This window comes from Aythya fuligula, chromosome 5 (genome assembly GCF_009819795.1).
Source record: "Aythya fuligula isolate bAytFul2 chromosome 5, bAytFul2.pri, whole genome shotgun sequence".
NCBI lineage: Eukaryota > Metazoa > Chordata > Aves > Anseriformes > Anatidae > Aythya > Aythya fuligula.
In genome coordinates, this window is record NC_045563.1 from 19,460,506 (window position 1) to 19,478,046 (window position 17,541).

Here is a 17,541-nt window from a genome sequence, read left to right on the forward strand (position 1 = left end):
CACCCACCCCCGGCAGGGTGAGCCGGACCCCGGGGGGCACCGTTCCAGCCCCCCAGAGCTGCCGGGGAGGCAAACCCCAAAGGGCACTGCCCCCCAGCAGGGACAGGAGGAGCCCACGGGGTGGGGCAGCAGGGTGGAGGCAGAGCTGGGGGGGCTGCAGGTGGTACCAGGGGGGATCACTCCTGCCCCTGGAGCAGCTGGGAGCGCCTCACAGCCCTCCTCTCGGCTCAGGGCCCGCCGTGTGCTCCAGCCCCAGGCACTCCCAGCTGGGAAATGAAGGCTGTGTCCGGGGGGGAGGAGGGAAGACGATGGGGGCCGCGCCGCGCTCACTCCTCACCCTCCAGCTTGAGGCTGACGCTGCGGGGTTTGGCACGGGGCAGGCTGGGGGGCGCGGGCGGGGGGCCCCCATCCCTCTCTGCCTGGCTGGAGCCCCGCGAGCGCAGGAGCTGGCTCTGCTTGCGGAGGAAATCGACGGGCGCCGGGCAGCCGTAGGTGCCTTTGCCCAGCACGGGCCGGGGGGGGTCCTTTAGGGGAATGGGCCAGGGCTGCCGCCTCCAGCTGGGCGAGGTGGGCTACGTAGCCCTCGGAGAGGAACTGCGAGACACAAGGACGGCCTGAGATCCCGGGGCAGGGGCAGCGCACGGATCCTACAGCCCCAGCTCGGCCCCAGCCCTGCCCCCGTACCTGGCACTGGTTGTGGAACTTCTTGACAGCCCGGCCCACGATGTAGATGTGCGACGGTGCCAGCCCCAGGGAGCTGTAGACAGAAATGTCCTTGGTGGAGCCGTAGCCGGCGACGATGGTGATCTCTGCCTGCGCACAGAGAGCAGGGGTAAGGCAGGGACAGACCCCACAGCACCGGGGCAGCCACGCGAGCCCTGGTTTTGGCCAACCCCAAGGCATTGGGTCACTGTGCCCCCCCCCCAAATCACGGTCCTGGTACCAGCACTGCTGGGCCAGCTCCACAAATCACCCCACGTGGCTCCTCCAAGGACGGAGAGGGACAGGGATTGCAGTTCAGCCCACCCTATACTCACCGCCACCCCTCGCACCCACCTCGGTGCGCAGGCTCTGCAGGAAGGCTGCTTTCTGCCTCAGGGGGTCGTGGGTGAGACCGTCGCAGAAGGAGACGGCGCCGTGAGGGAAGTTGTGCTGGGACAGCCAGGCCACCACGCGGTGCTTCTGCATGTCAGGGCGCCCCGTCACGTAGATGATCATATAGCCCGAGTCCTGCCAGTGCCTGGGGGGGCACAAACCTTGCTGCCGGGAGCCCACCCGAGGACAATCCCGCTGGTGGGAAGCCACCAGGCAGCTCCCGACAGAGCAGGCATGGGCACTGGCTCCAAAACCTTGTCCTCTGTGGGGATTTCAGCAGAGCTGTGTCCTGTCACAGCGGGAGACACCCCAGCTCATCCCTGGGATGGCTCTGCCGCCCCCGCCGCCCCGATCGGTTTGTCACCACGCCACAAAAGGCCGGTTACCCTCCCAAAAAGAGCGCCTACCGTACAACATCAACAGCACCCGCCCGCACTTTGGGGTCGCTGCCCATGATGGAGACGCTGGCCGTGAAGGAGCCGTCGATGCTGAACACCACCGACTCGGTGCCCCGCGCCACCACCGTCAGGTACGCCTCTGCGTAGCTGTGGTCACCCCTGGGACGGGACAGCAAGGGGACTCAGCGCCAGCTCTGTCACCTCCCTCAGCCCCCAGGTTTCTGCCCAACTTGCTGGAGAAGAAGGTGGCCGAGGCGTCCCTGCCAGCCGCACCTCACCTGACCACCATGCGCACGGGGTAGATGCCGATGGCCAGGGCCTTGTCCGGGGGGATGGTGAAGGTCAGGCGCCCGCTGCCGCTCGTCACCTCGGTGCCGTAGTACAGCCACTTCCCCGAGAGCGGCTGCGTCATGATGTAGATATCCACCTGAGCGAGGGGAGAAGGGCTGAGCGCAGAGCCTGCTTAGCTGCTGTTTCCCTAACCTACAGGTCATTACGATCCTCTGCCGCCACATCCTACAAGGTGCTGGTCTCCAGCCCTTCCCCTGCCCCTTGGCTGCAGGTGACACTGGCCCCGTGTTCCCTCCCAGATATCCCTGCCCTTGCTGCACCTCCAGGGACGCCCCAGCAGCACCCCAAAGCCCCAGCAGTACCTTCTCCCCGGTCAGGGTCACCACGTCCAGGGGGCCGTACATGAAGCGGCCGCTCAGGACCTGCGCTTTGCCCTCGCACACGATGGTGTCGCTGGCCCGGTGGTTGGCTGTCACGTTCTGCAGGGACACACGGGGCTCAGCACGGCACCCGAGAGCCCCCGAGCTGGCACGCAGCCCCCGCCAGGCCGTGGGACCAGCATGGCACCCTCGCAGCAGGCAGCAGCAAACCTTCCCAGCTGCGTCACCGCAGGGACTGGGGCTTGCCCAGCCACCTGAGCTCAATCCCAAGCCTGCCCTGGCATAGGGTCAGGTTCCCAGCAGCTACAGCCCCAAAACCAGCAGCTGGCCACGGGGGTACATACCCGGATCTTCACTTGGGTGCGCTTGCGCTGCCACTTCTCCCGGGGGATGGCGGGGCTGTAGATGGAGCTCTCCTCGCTCTCCGCCGGCTGCGGGCCCTCCTTCTCCATCACCTGCCGGGTGGCACGGCACAGCTCAGCCTCCGGCGGGGGAACTGGGCCGCCCGCCCCGCTGCCCCTGCCGTACCTGGCGCAGGATGAAGGCCACCACGTCAGAGGACTCCCAGTAGCTGGCGTGGAAGAGGTGGGGCAGGGTGATGGTGGGGAAGGCGGTCAGCGCGTCGGGGCAGTAGAGCGAGTAGTCGATGCGCTTCGGGCCCCACCAGCGCTCCAGGACTGCCAGGAGAGCTCACATGAATCCATCCCTGGGCCTGATCCCACACCCTGCTCCCCGGCCCCATTTCAAGCCCCGCACAGGACCTCCGGACATCCACGGTGCTGGGACGGGGTGGGCAGGGGGTGACACTCACTCTTGACAACTTCACTGGTGCTGGCGGGCGTGGGGGGCTCTCCAGGCTCGCTGCCCCTCCAGAAGCCCCCGAAGCTGCCGGTGGGAGTAGGGGGAGCAGCCAGGTCCACCTCAGGCAGGAAGAGGGCAGAGTGCATCTGCAGGGCCTCCGCTGCGGGCAGCACCGAGTCAGGCCACCCAGAGCCCATTTTGGCACCCCCCTCGAGAACCCAGGACCGGCCGGGCAGCGCGGGGCCGCTCACCCAGCAGGGAGGAGGTGCCGTCGCCCAGCGGGTACTTCTGGTAGCGGGGCACGCTGAGCGGCGGCACGGCGTGGAAGGCTTTGGCCAGCAGGGGCTCGAGGCGGGAGGCGCAGGGGTCGGCCGCGTGGAAGAGGTTGTAGATCTGCTCGCAGGCGGGACGCAGCTGGGCCACTGGGGCAGAGAGAGAGGAGCAGGGGGTCAGGGCTGCCAGGAGCACAGCAGGGATGGGGGAGGAAGGCTGGGAGGCACGGGGGAGCGTGGCGAACAGGGAGGAGAAAGCGGTACCCAGAGGCAGGAGAGGCTAGGGAGACAAACCCAGGATGCTGGTGACAGCCTGCGGTGCCGTGGGACAGGCTGGGCTGGCACGGGGCAGGAAGGGGGACACTCAGGCACGTGCCAACACCAAGACCCCCACAGCCAGGGCGTGCAAGGGGCCCAAAACCTAAGCAGAGCTGTTTCAGGAGGTCTGGGGGATTCAGACTTGCACGGGGCAAGGGGGAACACAACTCAGGAGCCCCGCAGGGAGGCTTGGGGGCTCACGCCGCAGCCAGAGGGGGTCCTCACCGTCCAGAGCGGGCATGACGGTCTTGCGCAGCGCGAGCACCAGCCCCAGCGGGGAGCCGAAGAGGAAGAAGCCGGATACCTTAAAGTCAAGGCGGCTGCCGCCGCCCTCCGCCCCATCCAGCGCTGCAGAATTGCCTCGCGGTGCCTCTGCCTCCAGCGGGGCCTCACTGGGCTGCAGGCTGCAACAGCAGAGCCGGTGGGCACGGGAAAGCCAGCGCTGCACCCGCTGCAGCCCCGTCAGCCCAGAGGAGCTGCTGGAAGCAGGGGAGCTACAGCAGGGCACCGCACCTCTACCACGCTCCCTCCCAGGATGGTGCAGATCAAAAATTCACCCTTTGCATGGAGTGTAAGATTTGCCTGGATGCCACTAGCACTCCCGCGGGGAGAGGGGGTGGCGCTGCTGACTGTCCCCCTTGCTCTCACCTGCACGAGGAGCCGGGTTGCTGGCTGTCCCCCTGCACACCAGGCTCGGGGCTGGCCTGGCCTGACCCTGCTGCTCCCTCTGCCCCGTCGGCCAGCGGGTCCCTGCCGCCACACAGCTCGGGGGAGATGGGCTCCGTGCTCTGCAGGAGGAGAGGAAAATATCAGCGAGTGGCTGGCTGCTGCTGAGCCACTGCCGACGCCGATGGCTCCAAGACACGGGCACCCACCAGGCTGCCACGGCGGCTGCTGCTCCGGCTGCCCCCTGCGCCCGCCCGGCTCTGGCACAGCGCGTCGAAGCCCAGGATGCCTCCAACGCAGTCCCCGAGCAGCACCACCTGCGGACGGCACGCTGTCCGGGCCGAAAATGTCCCCGGTGGGAGCCAAGTCCCAGCTGGAACCCAGGGTGAAGCTTCCCCCGAGCTCCCCGCCCCTCTCACCTGGCCGCAGAAGCCGGCGCCCTCTCCGGAGTGCAGGAAGGTGCTGTAGGCCTGGTTGGCGCGGGTGATGACGGTGCCCACGGCGTGCTGGTAGCTCCCCGAGGAGGTGGCCAGCAACGGGAGGGCCGCCAGAGGGATGTGGTCCTGGCTGCTGGACAGGCTGTCCCGGTCGTGGCTGTAGGGGCTGAGCCTGAAAGGGGCATGGTGAGCGGGTGAGCCGGGCTGCCCCGGGCATCCCCAAGCCATCGCACCACGCTCGCTTCCCCAAATGCCGCGCCAAGAGAAGAAGAGCCCTCTCCCCGAGCCCACCGCCTCCCCAGACCCCCTCCCGGGAGTGGTTTGCGTGGGGAAAGCCCCCTCTCACCCCACAGCCCCGGCACGCCGTGCCGCCATCCTCACTTGGAGACGAGGGCGTAGGCAGCGGCGCAGATGGGCGGGCAGGGCACCAGGCGCAGCGCCACGTGCCCCAGCGCCTCGGGGAAGTGGACGCGGGTGACGGCGTCGAAGGTGGCCGCCAGCGTCTGCACGTCCGCCTGCTTGGAGCCCGGCTCGCCCACCCCCTGGTCCAGGATGTTGCCGCTGTGGAGGATGAGGAAGAGCGCGTGGATCCGGCACGCCTGCGCCGCGCTCTCGGCCGAGCTGCCCTGCAGGAAGGAAACAGCTCCTGTCTGCACCCACAACGGGGTCCCAGCCATGCGGGGGGAGGCACGAGGGACAGGATGAGGTCTGCACACACCTCAGAGAAACCGGCTGCTGCCAATCCTTCACCGTCTGCCTTGGCAGCGCTGGGCCCCTCCCCTGTGAGCACGTGGCTGGGGTGAGCCGAGGCCGGGCGTCCACGCGGGGAGCAGCCCCCAAGGTTTCGGGCAGGCCGTGCCCGCCCTGCTCACCCAGAGCCTCGTCCAGCTCTGCCGGCCGCTCCAGCGTGTCCAAGAAGTCGTTGGAGCTCCATTTGGTCATCTCCTTCGCAAAGACTTCGTCGCTGTCAGACAGGTCCTCTGCGGTGGCAGGGATGGGGCCGTGGGGTGGGCGAAGGGCAGCCCGCACCCCTGCTGACCCCCGCGGGGCAAACCCAGACCAGCCCCTGCTCAGGCTCCCCCCCAGCAGAACCCAAAGTCGTGGGGCCACTCCACCATACCGTGGGCGTCGAAAAACTCCTCCTCGGAGCTGTTCTCGGAGTCACGGGCAATGTTCTGCATCCGCCACTCGGACAGGCTCTGAGGAGACACCCCCCCTGCCACCAGCACATTGTCAGCGCTCACAGCCCCCAGGGCAGCGAGCCCTTGCTCCCACCCCACAGGTCCCTGCTGCTCCTGCACACAGGGGACACGGAAAAGAGGGTCCCCCGATGTGTCAGCAGCAGCAGCTCTGAGTCTGGGGTCCTGCTCACACCCACCACAGGACCCGTTCCCTCACCTCCGTGCTGGGAAGAATATGAAGAACGGGAAGACGTGGACCACTGCTTGGCAAAAGTATCATCGGGGGAGGCGTCGGACGTGCCCGGTGCCTCGGCACCCTCCTGCCCGCCGGCAGCTCCCGGCTCCGGCCGCCCCTCGGGGCTGGGGCCGGCGGCGGGGGGCTCCTCGGCCTCGCCGCACTTGGCCATCTTCTGGGCCAGCATCCGCGCCGTCTCCTCCTCCAGCTGCCGGATGTCCTCCATGGTCAGGTCCGTCCACTCGTCCTGCCAGCACCAGGCCTGGCGGTGGGCGCGCAGCATCACCTTGCGCAAGCCTGCGACAGGGAGCGGGGAGCGAGCGCGGCGTGGCCCCGGCGGCCCCATCCCAAAATCCCTGCGAGCAGGGAGCCGATCCCACCCCGCGCTCACCGACGTCGTGGATGAACTGCTCGATCTTGGACTGCATCCCCCAGTAGCGGAACTCCACCTTGCAGAGTTTGTAGGCGCACATCAGGGGCCCGCCGGCGGCCGCCTCCAGCCAGTCATCCCCCAGCGGCCCCCGGCCCGTCTTGGCCGAGTGGTAGAGCTTGGGGTCCTCCTCGGGCTTGTACTCCCCGGGGGAGATGGGGTCGCGCACGATGTCGATGGTGTCTGGGGGAAAAGAAGCAGCACTCGTTACCCCTCACCGCTCAGAGGAGCGAGAAACGGGGAGGAAAGCGGAGAAAAACACACAAAAATAGGACCGGGGGCACTCTGAAAATTATTTCCACGCGCCGTGCGCTCATGCTGGCGGCACCACCGAGCACCATCCCCATGGCTGTAACCTCAACAGCACCTTTGGGTGCACTCATGTGCATCCCATCCCCATGCCAGGGCCAGATCCAGCGCCCCGAGGAGCGGCTGCAAGAGGCGCAGGCAGCCACGGGGGGGGCTGGGCGCTGCGAGCTGGGCTGACACACTTAGGAGCATTAGCGAGGAGATTTGGCAGCTGGGAGAAGGCTCGGGTGACCCCGGGGACGCAGGGGCTGAGATTGAGGCCAGCCCAGGCAGCGTGGTGCAGCGGGGAGCCCCCGCTCGCTGCCTCCCCCAGGAATGGGGCGAGGAGCAAAAGCAAAACCTCACAACCCCAAATCTGTTTGTCCCCGCTGACAGCCCCTGTGCCGTGGCAGCAGGGCCAGCACCAGCCCCTAAATCAGCGCCCGGCGAGCTCGGGGAGCAGCTCGGATCATGGCATGGGGCCGGCGTTATTCCTGTGTCATTCCTGTGGGTTTGTTTCTGGGAGAAAACCTGCAAGGACGCCGCTATCGGTGCGGCCAGCTTGGCCCCGACAGCCCCAGCACTCGCTCTGCTGCCAGGCGCCTTTTGAAACGTGAGAGGGGATTTTACATCCAAGGTGCTGGGAGCAAGAGCTGGCAAAGAAAATCCCTCCCGGGGTCAGCAGCGGCCCCGTGCTCCTTGAGGAGGGGCTGGAAGCCATGGGACCGGGTCTGGGGATGAGATCAGGCAGGGGCTGTGCCCTGCCCGCTGTCCCCTCGGCCCCGGTTGCTGCTTGGTGGTGGCAGGGACAAAATTTGTCCCCCCCAGGCCTGCACCGCCAGCGTCCCAGCCGGACATCCCCAGTGCTGCAAGAACCAATGAGAGAAATAGGTCAGATGAATCATTTCCTCCGAGTGCCTATTTTAGGCCTCCATTTTAAGAGCAGAGTGTGACGCGCTGCACTCCAGTGCCTAAAACAACCGCACCGACACCGCCGGGAACAGGAGCAGGCAGCAGCCGGGGACAAACCTGCCCCCAGGGGGGCGGGGGAAGCTGTTTTGGACCCCCGGCTCTGCCCTCAGCCAGTGGAGAGGGGCTGGGACCGGAGAGCAATGCCAAGCAAAGCTCTGGGGAGCAGGAGAAGCAGGGCAGCGAGAGGGGAAAATGGGGACACGCTTTCCCAGCTCCCCCCCTCCAGCCGATCCCAAATGCCCTGCCCAGAGCCCGGTGCAGGTTCCCACTCACACTACGAGAGGGGCAAAGCGGTGCCAGACCATGCAGGATGGGCTGGGACATGGGACAGGGGAGCAGCAAACAAACACACAGGCAAGGCGAGGGGGCAGGAAATGAAATCAACCCCCAGAATGTTTTTAACACAGATACTCGCTTAACGGTGCCACCACCAGACTGGGCAGGGTGCTCGGGGCACAGGTGCCTTTCCCAGATCACTCCCATAACACAAGGGCCAGAGGAGGGAGCAAAACCCACCACATTGCAGGCGCTGAGCCTCTCCTGGGCTGCCCGGTGAAAGGCTGAACCCCTCAGGCTCTGCGGTGCAGCCATCCCCAGGAGAGCTGCACGTGGACCCCGGCAGGCGTTGGATCCTGCTGGGCTGTGGTGACAGCACCCCTGCCTTACGCACCCAAAATCCTCTGCCTCTTCTCAGCCGCACTCAGGTTGAAGACGTTGGTCTGCTGGCCTGCATCGGGCCGGTAATATGTCTCGATCTCGATGGAGAACTTCTCCACAAAGGGGCAGGTGTACCTGCAGGAGGTGCAGGAACGGGGCTGAGTCCGGCAAGCGGCCCCAAAACCCGTCCCGTGTCTCCCCCACCACGAGGTCCCACCTGGTGCGGGTGTAGGGGTAGGCGTTCCAGGACTCCTCCTCCACCTGCAGCGCAGCCTTGGGCAGCAGCGCCCGAAACCAGCTGGGGATGTGCGAGCCCACGTGGTAGATCTTGTGGGTGTACTGGCCGCTGCCGCCGGGGCCATCGCTGTAGGGCCGGTTGGCCAGGATCTCCACCCCGCTGCCCTCGCCGCTCGATTCCTCCCGGCTCTTCTTCTGCGGGGCGAGGGCTGGCTGAGCCCCCGTGCCCCAAAACCCACACCCAGCACCCCAAAACCCAGCACCTCACCAGCACGCAGATCCCCCACATCCTTCCCCAACCGCAAACCCCCTCAGCCCCACAGCTACCCCTGGGACCCCCCTGCTTAGCCCCACACCCCCAAAACCCCTCCTGGGGGGCAGCCCCGTGCCCAGAGCCCCCCAGATTCCACACGGCCCTTCCCAGATCCCCCCCCTCAGCCCCACACCGGCCCCTCACACCCCTCAGCACCCCCCCAGGACCCCTGGATCCCCATCCTGGTGTCCCCAAGACCCCCCAAATCCCCCCCAGCCCCCCCATCTTAGCACCATCCCGATGTCCCCACACGGTCCCGGTGTCCCCACACGGTCCCGGTGCCCCCCCCCCCCTCCCTCAGCAGGCCGGGCCGGGCCGGGCCGGGCCGCACCTGGATCATGTAGAGCTGAGCCACCTGGTACTCCTCCAGGCTCATAGGCAGCAAGATGTGGTACTCCTTGATGAGCATGGCGGCGGGGGGCAGCGCCTGCGGGCACCGCCGTTACACCGGCCCCGCTACCGGTACCGGGCCCGGCCCGGCCCGGCCCGCACGGCGCCCGCCGCAGCGCCGCCAGGCCCGCCCCGTTGCCATGGCAACGCGCCCCCCGCCCGCCCTCCGCGTTCGGCTGCGTTCGGCTCCCTCCGCCCCGCGTTCGGCTCTCTCCGGCCGCGCTCGGCTCCCCCCCGCCCCCCCCCACCCCTTCGGCAACCTTCGGCAACTTTCGGCTCCCTCCGGCCGCGCTCGGGCCCCTCCGCCGCCACCGCCCCCCGCCGAACCTGCTCCCCCGGCTCCGCGCCTCGTGACGTCACGGAAAGGGGGGCGCCCGCTGACGTCAGAGGTGGTGGAGGGGGGGGCGTGACGTCAGAGAGGGGAGGCGGCGCTGCGCGGGGGGCTGCGAGGGCGGCGGGGCCGGGGCGTTAAAACAGGGGAATAATGGGGGGAAAGGGAGGGGTAATAGGGGGGATTTGGGGAGTTTTAGGGGGATTTGAGGAGTCTGGGGGGGTTGGGGAGGATTTGGGGCTTGGGGAGGGGGAGTTTTGGGAAGGGGTTGGGGAGTTTGGAGGGTTTTGAGGAGTGGGGAGGAGGATTTGCGGAGTTTGGGGGGAATTTGGGGAGTTTGGGGCAGATTTGGGGAGTTTGGGAAGTTTTGGGGAAACTGGGGAGTTTGGGGGGGTTAGGGTTTGGAGGGGGGAAATTAGGGGTTTTGGGGAGGGGTTGGGGGGGACTTGGGGAGTTTCGGGAGGGACTTGGAGAGTTTTTTTTGGAGGGGATTTGGGGTGATTTTATTAGGTTTAGGGTCACAGCAGCTCTCGCCCCCCGCCCCCTCCAGGCACCGTGTCCCGAGCTCGTCCTTTATTTATAAAAACCCGCGGCTGCGAAGGGAACCGGGGAGGGCAAGAAGGGGGTCAGGGGGGGAGCCCCGGGGGCGGCCCTGTGCGTGTAGGGGCCACCGGCGGGGCTCCGGTACCGGGGACGGGGCCAGGGTGGGGGGACACCGGGGGCGGCCGTCACGTGCGGGCGTTGCGCTCTGTCTCGGCCAGGCACTCCCGCACCAGCGCCCGCGCGTGGATGATGCCTACGGGGGGGGACAAAGTTGAGGGGGGGGGGGGGGTGAGTCCCGGTGACACCGGGAACCCCCCCTACCCCCCCCCCCGGTGCCGGTGCCGGTGCCGTACCCCGCTTGAGCCGCTCCATGGCGCTCTTGCTGCCGGCGTAGGTGGGCCGGATCTCCTTGCCCATCTCCTCGATGACGGACAGCAGGTCGGTGTAGGTGCTCTGCGAGCCCGGGGCACCGGGGGGCTTCATGGCCTGCGGGGTGCGGAGGGCTGCGGTTAACGGCGAGGGCTCAGCACCGGGCCCCGGTACCCCCCCCCGGTACCCTCCCCCCACACTCACCTGCACGTAACCCATGGAGGGCGGCCCGAAGTCGTTGAAGAGCGGCCGGAACGGGGCGGCGGCGGCGCCGGGCGCGGAGCCTGACGGCGAGGGGACGCTGGTGGCTACCGGGGGGACGGGCACGGGGTTAGCGCGGCCTTACCGGAGCCCCCCCCTCCCGGTACACCTCCCCCCTCCCCCCAACCTCGTCCCCTTCTCACCGGCGGGCGGCGCCGCGGGCCCCGGGGCGGGGCTGGCGCTGGCGGGGGCGGGGGCGATGGGCTTGTAGGACATCCCCGCGGGCCCGCGCCGCGAGCGGCTCCCTGGCGAGCGGCGGCGGCGGCGGCGGCGGCGGCGGGCGCGGGGCGGGGCGGGGCGCGCCGACCCCCCGCCGCCGCCGCCGATTGGCCAGGCCGCGCGGCCCCGCCGCGCTGATTGGCCGCCGGCCCGGCCAGGCCCCGCCCCCCGGCCCCGCCGCGGAGAGAGCGCGGCCCGGCGGCCGCCGCCGCTCGCCAGGCTCCCTCCCCCCCCCACCTCCCCTCCCCTCCCTTCCTCCCTCCGCGCTCGCGCCGATGACGTCGCAGCCCGCGCGCCGCGCTGACGTCAGCGCGCCGCCCCCTCCCCGTTGCCATGGAAACGGCGGCGTCCGCCCCCCCCACGCACAGCGCCGCCATTTTGCCCCCCCCATCCCCATCCCCATCCCCGGTAGCAAGGAGGCGCGGACAGCGGCGGCCGGCACACGGCTTCATTGCACCGGCACCCCCGCACCCGGCCCCACGGCCACCGGCAGGCCGCAGGGGGCGGCGCGGGGGTGGCCCAAGGGGGGAACGGACGGGCCCGGTGGGGAAGGAACGGGCCCGGGGACCCCTCCCGGTGCCGTTGGGGGGGGGTTGAGGGGGGCGGTGCCGGGGCCCTGCGGTCTCGGTAAGGCACGGCGGGGGGGCTCCTGTCCCGGCTGGGCACGGGCCGCCCTCAGCGCGACATCATCCGCACGAACTCTGCCGGGGGAAGCGTGGCGTTAATGGGGGAGGGTTAATTAAGGGGTAACGGAACCGGGGGGGGTCAATAAAGGGGTATTGGAACCGGGAGGGGGGTTAATTAAGGGGTAACGGAACTGGGGGGGGGGTAATTAAGGGGTAACGGAACCAACAGGGGTCAATAAAGATGTATTGGAACCAGTGGGGGTTTAATTAAGGTGTGCTGGTACCTACAGGGGTTAATTAAGGCGTAACGGAACCGGCGGGGGTTAATTAGGGGGCAATAAAGCGGTACCACAACCCGCACACCCCCTCCAGCCCCGTTACCTTCGAAGTCCACCAGGCCATCCCCGTTGAGATCCACGTCCTTGAGGATCTCGTCCACCTCCCGGGGGTTGAGCTGCTGCCCCAGCAGCTTGCGCATGGCCTCCCGCAGCTCGGCCATGCTGATCTGCCCGTCCCCGTTGGTGTCGAACTGCCGGCGAGCGGGTGGGGGGTGACGGACGGTTCCACCCCCCCCCCAACAGCCCGTCCCGGCAGCCCCCCGGTCCCCTCTCACCTCACGGAAGGCGTCGCGCAGCTCCTTGATGCCGATCATATCCGCCGTCTCCGCCAGCATCTTGGGGCCCATCAGCTCCACGAAGTCATCAAAATCCACCTTGCCGCCCGCTGCGGGAGGGAAGCGTGGCTGGGGTGTGAGGCACGGCTCTGGGGACACCGCCGAGGGGACACGGGGTCCTGTCCCCCCACCCCCCCGCAGCACCTCGGCACCTACTGATCTGCTGGGACAGCTCGATGAGCTCCATCTCGGTGGGCATGTAGCCCATGGTCCGCATGCACTCGCCCAGGTCCTTGTAGCTGATGTAGCCGTCCCGGTCCTTGTCGAACTCCCGGAAAGCTTGCTTCAGCTCTGGGGACAGCGCGGGGACGCGGGTGGCACTGGGGGGCACCCCCCTTCCGCCACCCCCCCCGGCCACAGGGTGGGATGGGAGGAGGGGAACGGGTGACGGGTTGGTGACGGGGGAGACTCCAGCCGCGGGCAGCGTCCCCACGCTTTACCTTCGATCTCCTCCGGCCGCAGCTCTCGGTCCTGGCAAGAGAAAGCGGGCTGGAGGGACGGCCCCCACCCTAAAACCCCCCCCCGGGCAGGCGGTGAGGTGGCCGCGGGTGACCCCGTGGGATCCGTGTGCCACAACTTCAACCGGGGACAGGGGAAGGGGGGGCCACGAGGCACCGCCACGGCGTTGCCTTGACCCGAGGAGCCCGGGACGTGCCCCCGGGGTGAGCGGCTGGGGAAAAAAGAGGCAGGGGGGGCCACGACCGGCACGTACCAGCTGGGTGATGGCGATGCTCTGGCGGAGGAAGATGCAGGCCGGCCCCACCAGCCCGTGCAGCACCGAGTAGTTCTGCAACGGCGGCGACTGCGCGGCCTCCGCCGCCTCCTCGGCCTCCTGGGGGCCGGGGGGGCCGCAGCGCTGCCTCCCGTCCTGCGGGCAGAGCCGGCCGGTAACGGGAGGCACCCCCCCGGTAACCCACACCCCATATCCATCCCCCCCCCCCGTGCCTTTAACCACCCCACAGGGCCAGCCTTACCTTGGAGAGCCTCCGCTCAGGGGTCTTGGTGCAGTTGCCCATGGCTGGGGGGTGCCCGGGCATCCCTGGCCCCCCCGGGGGGGGTCGCCTGGCGCAGTCCTGGGGGCCGCCGACTCCGGCCCGGGCGCGCCAGGACGGGGTTTTTTTTATAGTAACAGCGGCTGCGTGGGGATTTGCGGTTTTTATTGAATATCTCGGGATATGGAGGGCGAGGCGGGGGGGGGTGATGGCGGGGGGGGGGGCAGCACGCGCCCGCACACACACATAATCCCCCGGATTATTCCCCGCTCGGCCGCGCTGCTCCAGATGTGGGGGAGCCACCCAGCTGTCCCTGGGGGGGGGGGGGGACGGGGACACCGAGCGGGGACACCGAGCCGTAACCCCGCCACCCTCCTCCCTAAAATAATAAAATGCATTAAAATTAACCCAAAACTCGTCATTCATTCCCCAAAATTATTCATTCATTCATTCATTCATTCTCCCCACTCCCTCCCCCCAAGCACGCCGCCGGTTACCTGCCCACCGGCGGGGGGCACCTCGGGGCCCGGCTCCTCGGTGCTCGCACGGCAGCGACCCGGACCCCCCCCCCCGGGGCTCCGCCGCCCCCGGGACCGGAGGGGTTGGGGGGGGGGCTTCGGTCCCGGGGGGACCCGGCGGGGCGGCCCCCGGGGAGCTGCGGGCAGGGGGCTACCGGGGGCGCGGCGGGGCGAGCCACGGAAGAACAGGAACATGCTGCCGGTGCCCGGTGCTGGTGTCCCCCCCCTCGTCCCCCCCCTCCTTCCACACTCCGCCGCCCCCGAATCCGATCCCCCGCTGCCGGGGTGAGATTGCAGCGGGAAACCGGATCCGCTCCGGGACACCCGAGCCGCACCGGGGAGCGACACCGAGACCGGGGGGTGGGGGGGTGGTTACCGGGGGGGTTACCGGGGGGGTTACCGGGGGGGTTAACGGGGAGAGGGGAGCGGGGGCGCGGGGCCATCGCGGGCACGGCCCCGCTGCTGGTGGGGAGAGCGGGGAGAGACCCCGGTGGGGGTCCCGGTGCCTGTCCAGGTCCCGGTGGGGGTCCCGGTCCCGGTGCCGCCCCCCCCCCCGCCCCGGTCCGTGACGTCACCGCCGCGCCACCGGCGCCCGCCGCTGCCGTCAGTGCTTCGCGCACCGGCGGGGGGCGCCTGAAGGTGACGGGGATTTGGGGGGGGGCCGAGCCCCGCCATGGCCGCCCGGCAGCTGCAGGCGCTGCGCCGCCTCCCCGCCGCCGCCTTCTCGGTGAGTGCCGGCACCGGGACCCCGCAGCCGGGCCCCGGTACCCGGTGCTGAGCCCCCGTTGTGTGTGTCCCCCCCCCACCCTGCAGACGGCGCCCAAGAAGACGCAGTTCGGCTCGCTGCGGGATGAGGACCGCGTCTTCACCAACCTCTACGGGCGGCACGACTGGCGGTGGGGGGCTGGGGGGGCTGGGGAGGGTCCCAAGGGTGCTGGGGAGGGTCGGGGAATGGTGGATGGGGGGCTGGGGGATGCTGGGGGGCTCCAAGGGGTGCTGGGGGGGGCTGGAGGTGCTGGGGAGGGGGCCTGGGGGGGCTGGATTGGGGTTGGGGTGCTGGGGATGGGCTTCGGGGGTGCTGGGGGGGCTGGAGGTGCTGGCAGGGGGGTCTGGGGGTGTTGGGGGGGGTCCACGGGGTGCTGAAAGGGTCTGCGGGGTGCTGGATGGGGCTCTGGGGATGCTGGGTGGGATCAAGAGGTGCTGGAGGGGTCCAGGGGGTGCTGGATGGAGCTCTGGGGATGCTGGGGAGGGGGCCTGAGGGGTGCTGGGGGGGACCAAGAGGTGCTGGGGGGGGATCTGGGGGATGCTGGGGGGGGTTGGAGGTGCTGGGAGGAGATCTGGGGGGTACTGGAGGGGACCCAGTGGTGCTGGGAGGGGGTCTGAGGGTTCTGGAGAGGCCCGGGGGTGCTGGATGGGGCCCAAGGGTGCTGGGAGGGGGTGCTGGGGGGACTTTGAGGGGTGCTTGGGGGGGTCCAGCCCCTCCTGGTGATACCAGCCCCCCCCCGCTGTTGCCGGCAGGCTGAAGGGCGCGCTGCGGCGCGGCGACTGGTACAAGACGAAGGAGATCCTGCTGAAGGGCGTCGACTGGATCCTTGGCGAGATCAAGGCGTCGGGGCTGCGGGGCCGTGGTGGTGCTGGTTTCCCCACTGGCCTCAAGTGGAGCTTCATGAACAAGCCCCCGGATGGCAGGTGGGGACCAGCACCGGCACCGGCACCGCGCGTGCCCGGAGCGCCGATACCGGGGGCTGACGGCGCTTCCTGACAGGCCCAAATACCTGGTGGTGAACGCGGACGAGGGGGAACCGGGCACCTGCAAGGACCGGGAGATCATGCGCCACGACCCCCACAAGCTGGTGGAGGGCTGCCTGGTGGCCGGCCGCGCCATGGGCGCCCGCGCTGCCTACATCTACATCCGAGGAGAGTTCTACAACGAGGCCTCCAACCTGCAGGTGAGCGGCAAGGAGCCCGGCGGGGCGCTGCCGGCGACGTGTCCCCCCCGTGCCCACCCGCTGTCCCCTCCGCAGGTGGCCATCAGGGAGGCGTACGAGGCCGGGCTGCTGGGGAAGGACGCCTGCGGCTCGGGGTACGCCTTCGACGTCTTTGTGGTGAGGGGCGCCGGGGCTTACATCTGCGGGGAGGAGACGGCGCTGATCGAGTCCATCGAGGGCAAGCAGGGCAAGCCCCGCCTGAAGCCACCTTTCCCTGCTGACGTGGGTACGTCCCCGAGCTCCCCTCAGCTCCCGGTGTGCCAGTCGTGGCAGCACAAACCCCAATTCCCCACCAAACGGCCCCTCTCGAGCACGATGCAGTGACCTTGGGCAGTGCCTGGCTGCCGTCCCACCACAGGGACGCGGTTGTGCTCTGGCACCACTCAGCCCCCACCACTTCCAGGTGTCTTCGGCTGTCCCACCACGGTGGCCAACGTGGAGACGGTGGCCGTGTCCCCCACCATCTGCCGGCGCGGCGGCGCCTGGTTCGCCAGCTTCGGGCGCGAGCGCAACTCGGGGACGAAGCTCTTCAACATCTCCGGCCACGTCAACCACCCCTGCACGGTGGAGGAGGAGATGTCGGTGCCGCTGAAGGAGCTGATCGAGAAGCACGCGGGTAAGCACCGTGGCCCTCCTCCGAGTGGGATGTTCCCACTGGGCCCAGCTCAGCCTGAACCCCCCCTTTTTGGCAGGAGGTGTCCGTGGGGGCTGGGACAACCTTCTGGCCGTCATCCCGGGGGGCTCCTCCACCCCGCTGCTCCCCAAGTCGGTGTGCGAGACCGTGCTGATGGACTTCGATTCCCTGGTGCAGGCGCAGAGCGGGCTTGGCACGGCCGCCGTCATAGTCATGGATAAATCGGTAAGGGACGAGCCCTCCCCGCTGCCTGCCTGCCCCCGCCGGGCCCTCACTGTCCCCTTTTTCCCCCAGACTGACATCGTCAAAGCCATCGCTCGCCTCATCGAGTTCTACAAGCACGAGAGCTGCGGGCAGTGCACCCCGTGCCGGGAAGGTGAGCGCATGGTGCCGGGACGGATGGGGTGGGGGGGCAGCAGCCGGTGCCGTGGGACCCTCACCACCTTCCCCTCCTCGTAGGCGTCGACTGGATGAACAAAGTGATGGCTCGCTTCGTGCGGGGCGACGCGCAGGTGGCCGAGATCGACGCGCTCTGGGAGATCAGCAAGCAGATCGAGGGCCACACCATCTGCGCCCTGGGCGACGGCGCCGCCTGGCCCGTGCAGGTGCGGGGCTGGGGGGGCCAAGAAGGGGATTTTGGGGGGATTTTCGGCTGGTGGTTGTTGCCCTGCCCTGTTAATTCTTCCTCGTTTGCTCTCCCCAGGGCCTAATCCGCCACTTTCGGCCGGAGCTGGAGGACAGGATGCGGCGCTTCGGGGAGGCCAAAGCTCGAGCGGCCTCGGCGTGAGGAGGCAGCGGTGGAGGACTGGGGGTGGCACTGTGCTCCCCTGCCTAGGGGGGCTTCGTGGGGGTGAGGGGCTGCTGCTGGGGGCTCCTTAATAAACGCTGCTGTGCTCACAGGCTCCTCTCTCTGCTTTGGGGGGTGCAAGAGGAAGCTGCGGTCATAAAATCAGGAGCAGAGGCTCCCTGGAAAAGGGCGATGTGGCCAGGCTTAGCCAAGGGCTGGGAACCCCCTGGGTGAGGTCC

The 17,541-nt window shown here is 68.9% G+C and overlaps 4 protein-coding genes across 5 annotated transcripts; 1 reads left to right on the forward strand and 3 right to left on the reverse strand.

Moving 5' to 3' along the window:
• Positions 1-138: 138 nt before the first annotated feature.
• PITPNM1 (phosphatidylinositol transfer protein membrane associated 1) lies at positions 139-9,409 on the reverse strand. Its single transcript, XM_032189085.1, is given in 24 exon segments — positions 139-521; positions 523-594; positions 685-813; positions 1,057-1,240; positions 1,503-1,652; positions 1,772-1,920; positions 2,147-2,263; positions 2,509-2,619; positions 2,693-2,841; positions 2,976-3,125; positions 3,217-3,387; positions 3,781-3,959; positions 4,204-4,343; positions 4,431-4,538; positions 4,641-4,830; positions 5,040-5,284; positions 5,377-5,438; positions 5,531-5,638; positions 5,779-5,874; positions 6,057-6,371; positions 6,466-6,687; positions 8,435-8,556; positions 8,639-8,853; positions 9,303-9,409. Coding segments are annotated over 24 exon segments (3,657 nt in total). The 5' UTR covers positions 9,381-9,409; the 3' UTR covers positions 139-326.
• An 843-nt stretch (positions 9,410-10,252) lies between these two features.
• On the reverse strand, positions 10,253-11,105 carry CDK2AP2 (cyclin dependent kinase 2 associated protein 2). Its single transcript, XM_032189148.1, has 4 exons — positions 11,009-11,105; positions 10,809-10,912; positions 10,589-10,721; positions 10,253-10,488 (listed from the first exon to the last, which is right to left on the reverse strand). Exons 1-4 carry the CDS (start codon positions 11,079-11,081, stop codon positions 10,421-10,423), a joined length of 378 nt encoding a protein of 125 aa, XP_032045039.1. The 5' UTR covers positions 11,082-11,105; the 3' UTR covers positions 10,253-10,420.
• A 388-nt stretch (positions 11,106-11,493) lies between these two features.
• On the reverse strand, positions 11,494-14,100 carry CABP2 (calcium binding protein 2). Of its 2 annotated transcripts, none has more exons than XM_032189134.1 (7): positions 13,873-14,100; positions 13,096-13,251; positions 12,824-12,854; positions 12,540-12,674; positions 12,324-12,433; positions 12,092-12,239; positions 11,494-11,785 (listed from the first exon to the last, which is right to left on the reverse strand). In XM_032189134.1, the coding sequence occupies exons 1-7, from the start codon at positions 14,086-14,088 to the stop codon at positions 11,760-11,762; spliced, it is 822 nt and encodes a 273-aa protein (XP_032045025.1). In that variant the 5' UTR covers positions 14,089-14,100; the 3' UTR covers positions 11,494-11,759. The 2 variants fall into 2 exon arrangements, with proteins under 2 accessions (XP_032045025.1, XP_032045024.1); XM_032189133.1 differs by lacking the exon at positions 13,873-14,100 and adding an exon at positions 13,358-13,589.
• Positions 14,101-14,524: 424 nt separating this feature from the next.
• On the forward strand, positions 14,525-17,354 carry NDUFV1 (NADH:ubiquinone oxidoreductase core subunit V1). Its single transcript, XM_032189117.1, has 10 exons — positions 14,525-14,620; positions 14,707-14,789; positions 15,412-15,582; positions 15,659-15,842; positions 15,918-16,107; positions 16,285-16,497; positions 16,574-16,740; positions 16,810-16,891; positions 16,975-17,120; positions 17,219-17,354. Exons 1-10 carry the CDS (start codon positions 14,567-14,569, stop codon positions 17,300-17,302), a joined length of 1,374 nt encoding a protein of 457 aa, XP_032045008.1. The 5' UTR covers positions 14,525-14,566; the 3' UTR covers positions 17,303-17,354.
• The last annotated feature ends 187 nt before the right edge of the window (positions 17,355-17,541 follow it).

Bases quoted from the DNA above. Each gene is read 5' to 3' on its own strand.
- CDK2AP2 (XM_032189148.1), bottom strand. From the start codon at position 11,081: ATGTCCTACAAGCCCATCGCCCCCGCCCCCGCCAGCGCCAGCCCCGCC. The intron at 10,913-11,008 runs GTGAGAAGGGGA...TCCCCCCGGTAG, and splicing joins GCCCGCGGCGCCGCCCGCCG to CCACCAGCGTCCCCTCGCCG. The intron at 10,489-10,588 runs GTACGGCACCGG...CCCCCCCCGTAG, and splicing joins CATGGAGCGGCTCAAGCGGG to GCATCATCCACGCGCGGGCG.
- CABP2 (XM_032189134.1), bottom strand. From the start codon at position 14,088: ATGTTCCTGTTCTTCCGTGGCTCGCCCCGCCGCGCCCCCGGTAGCCCC. The intron at 12,675-12,823 runs GTAAAGCGTGGG...CGCTGTCCCCAG, and splicing joins GCGGCCGGAGGAGATCGAAG to AGCTGAAGCAAGCTTTCCGG. The intron at 12,434-12,539 runs GTAGGTGCCGAG...TCCCTCCCGCAG, and splicing joins CGAGCTGTCCCAGCAGATCA to CGGGCGGCAAGGTGGATTTT.
- NDUFV1 (XM_032189117.1), top strand. From the start codon at position 14,567: ATGGCCGCCCGGCAGCTGCAGGCGCTGCGCCGCCTCCCCGCCGCCGCC. The intron at 15,843-15,917 runs GTGAGCGGCAAG...TCCCCTCCGCAG, and splicing joins ACGAGGCCTCCAACCTGCAG to GTGGCCATCAGGGAGGCGTA. The intron at 16,892-16,974 runs GTGAGCGCATGG...CCCTCCTCGTAG, and splicing joins GTGCACCCCGTGCCGGGAAG to GCGTCGACTGGATGAACAAA.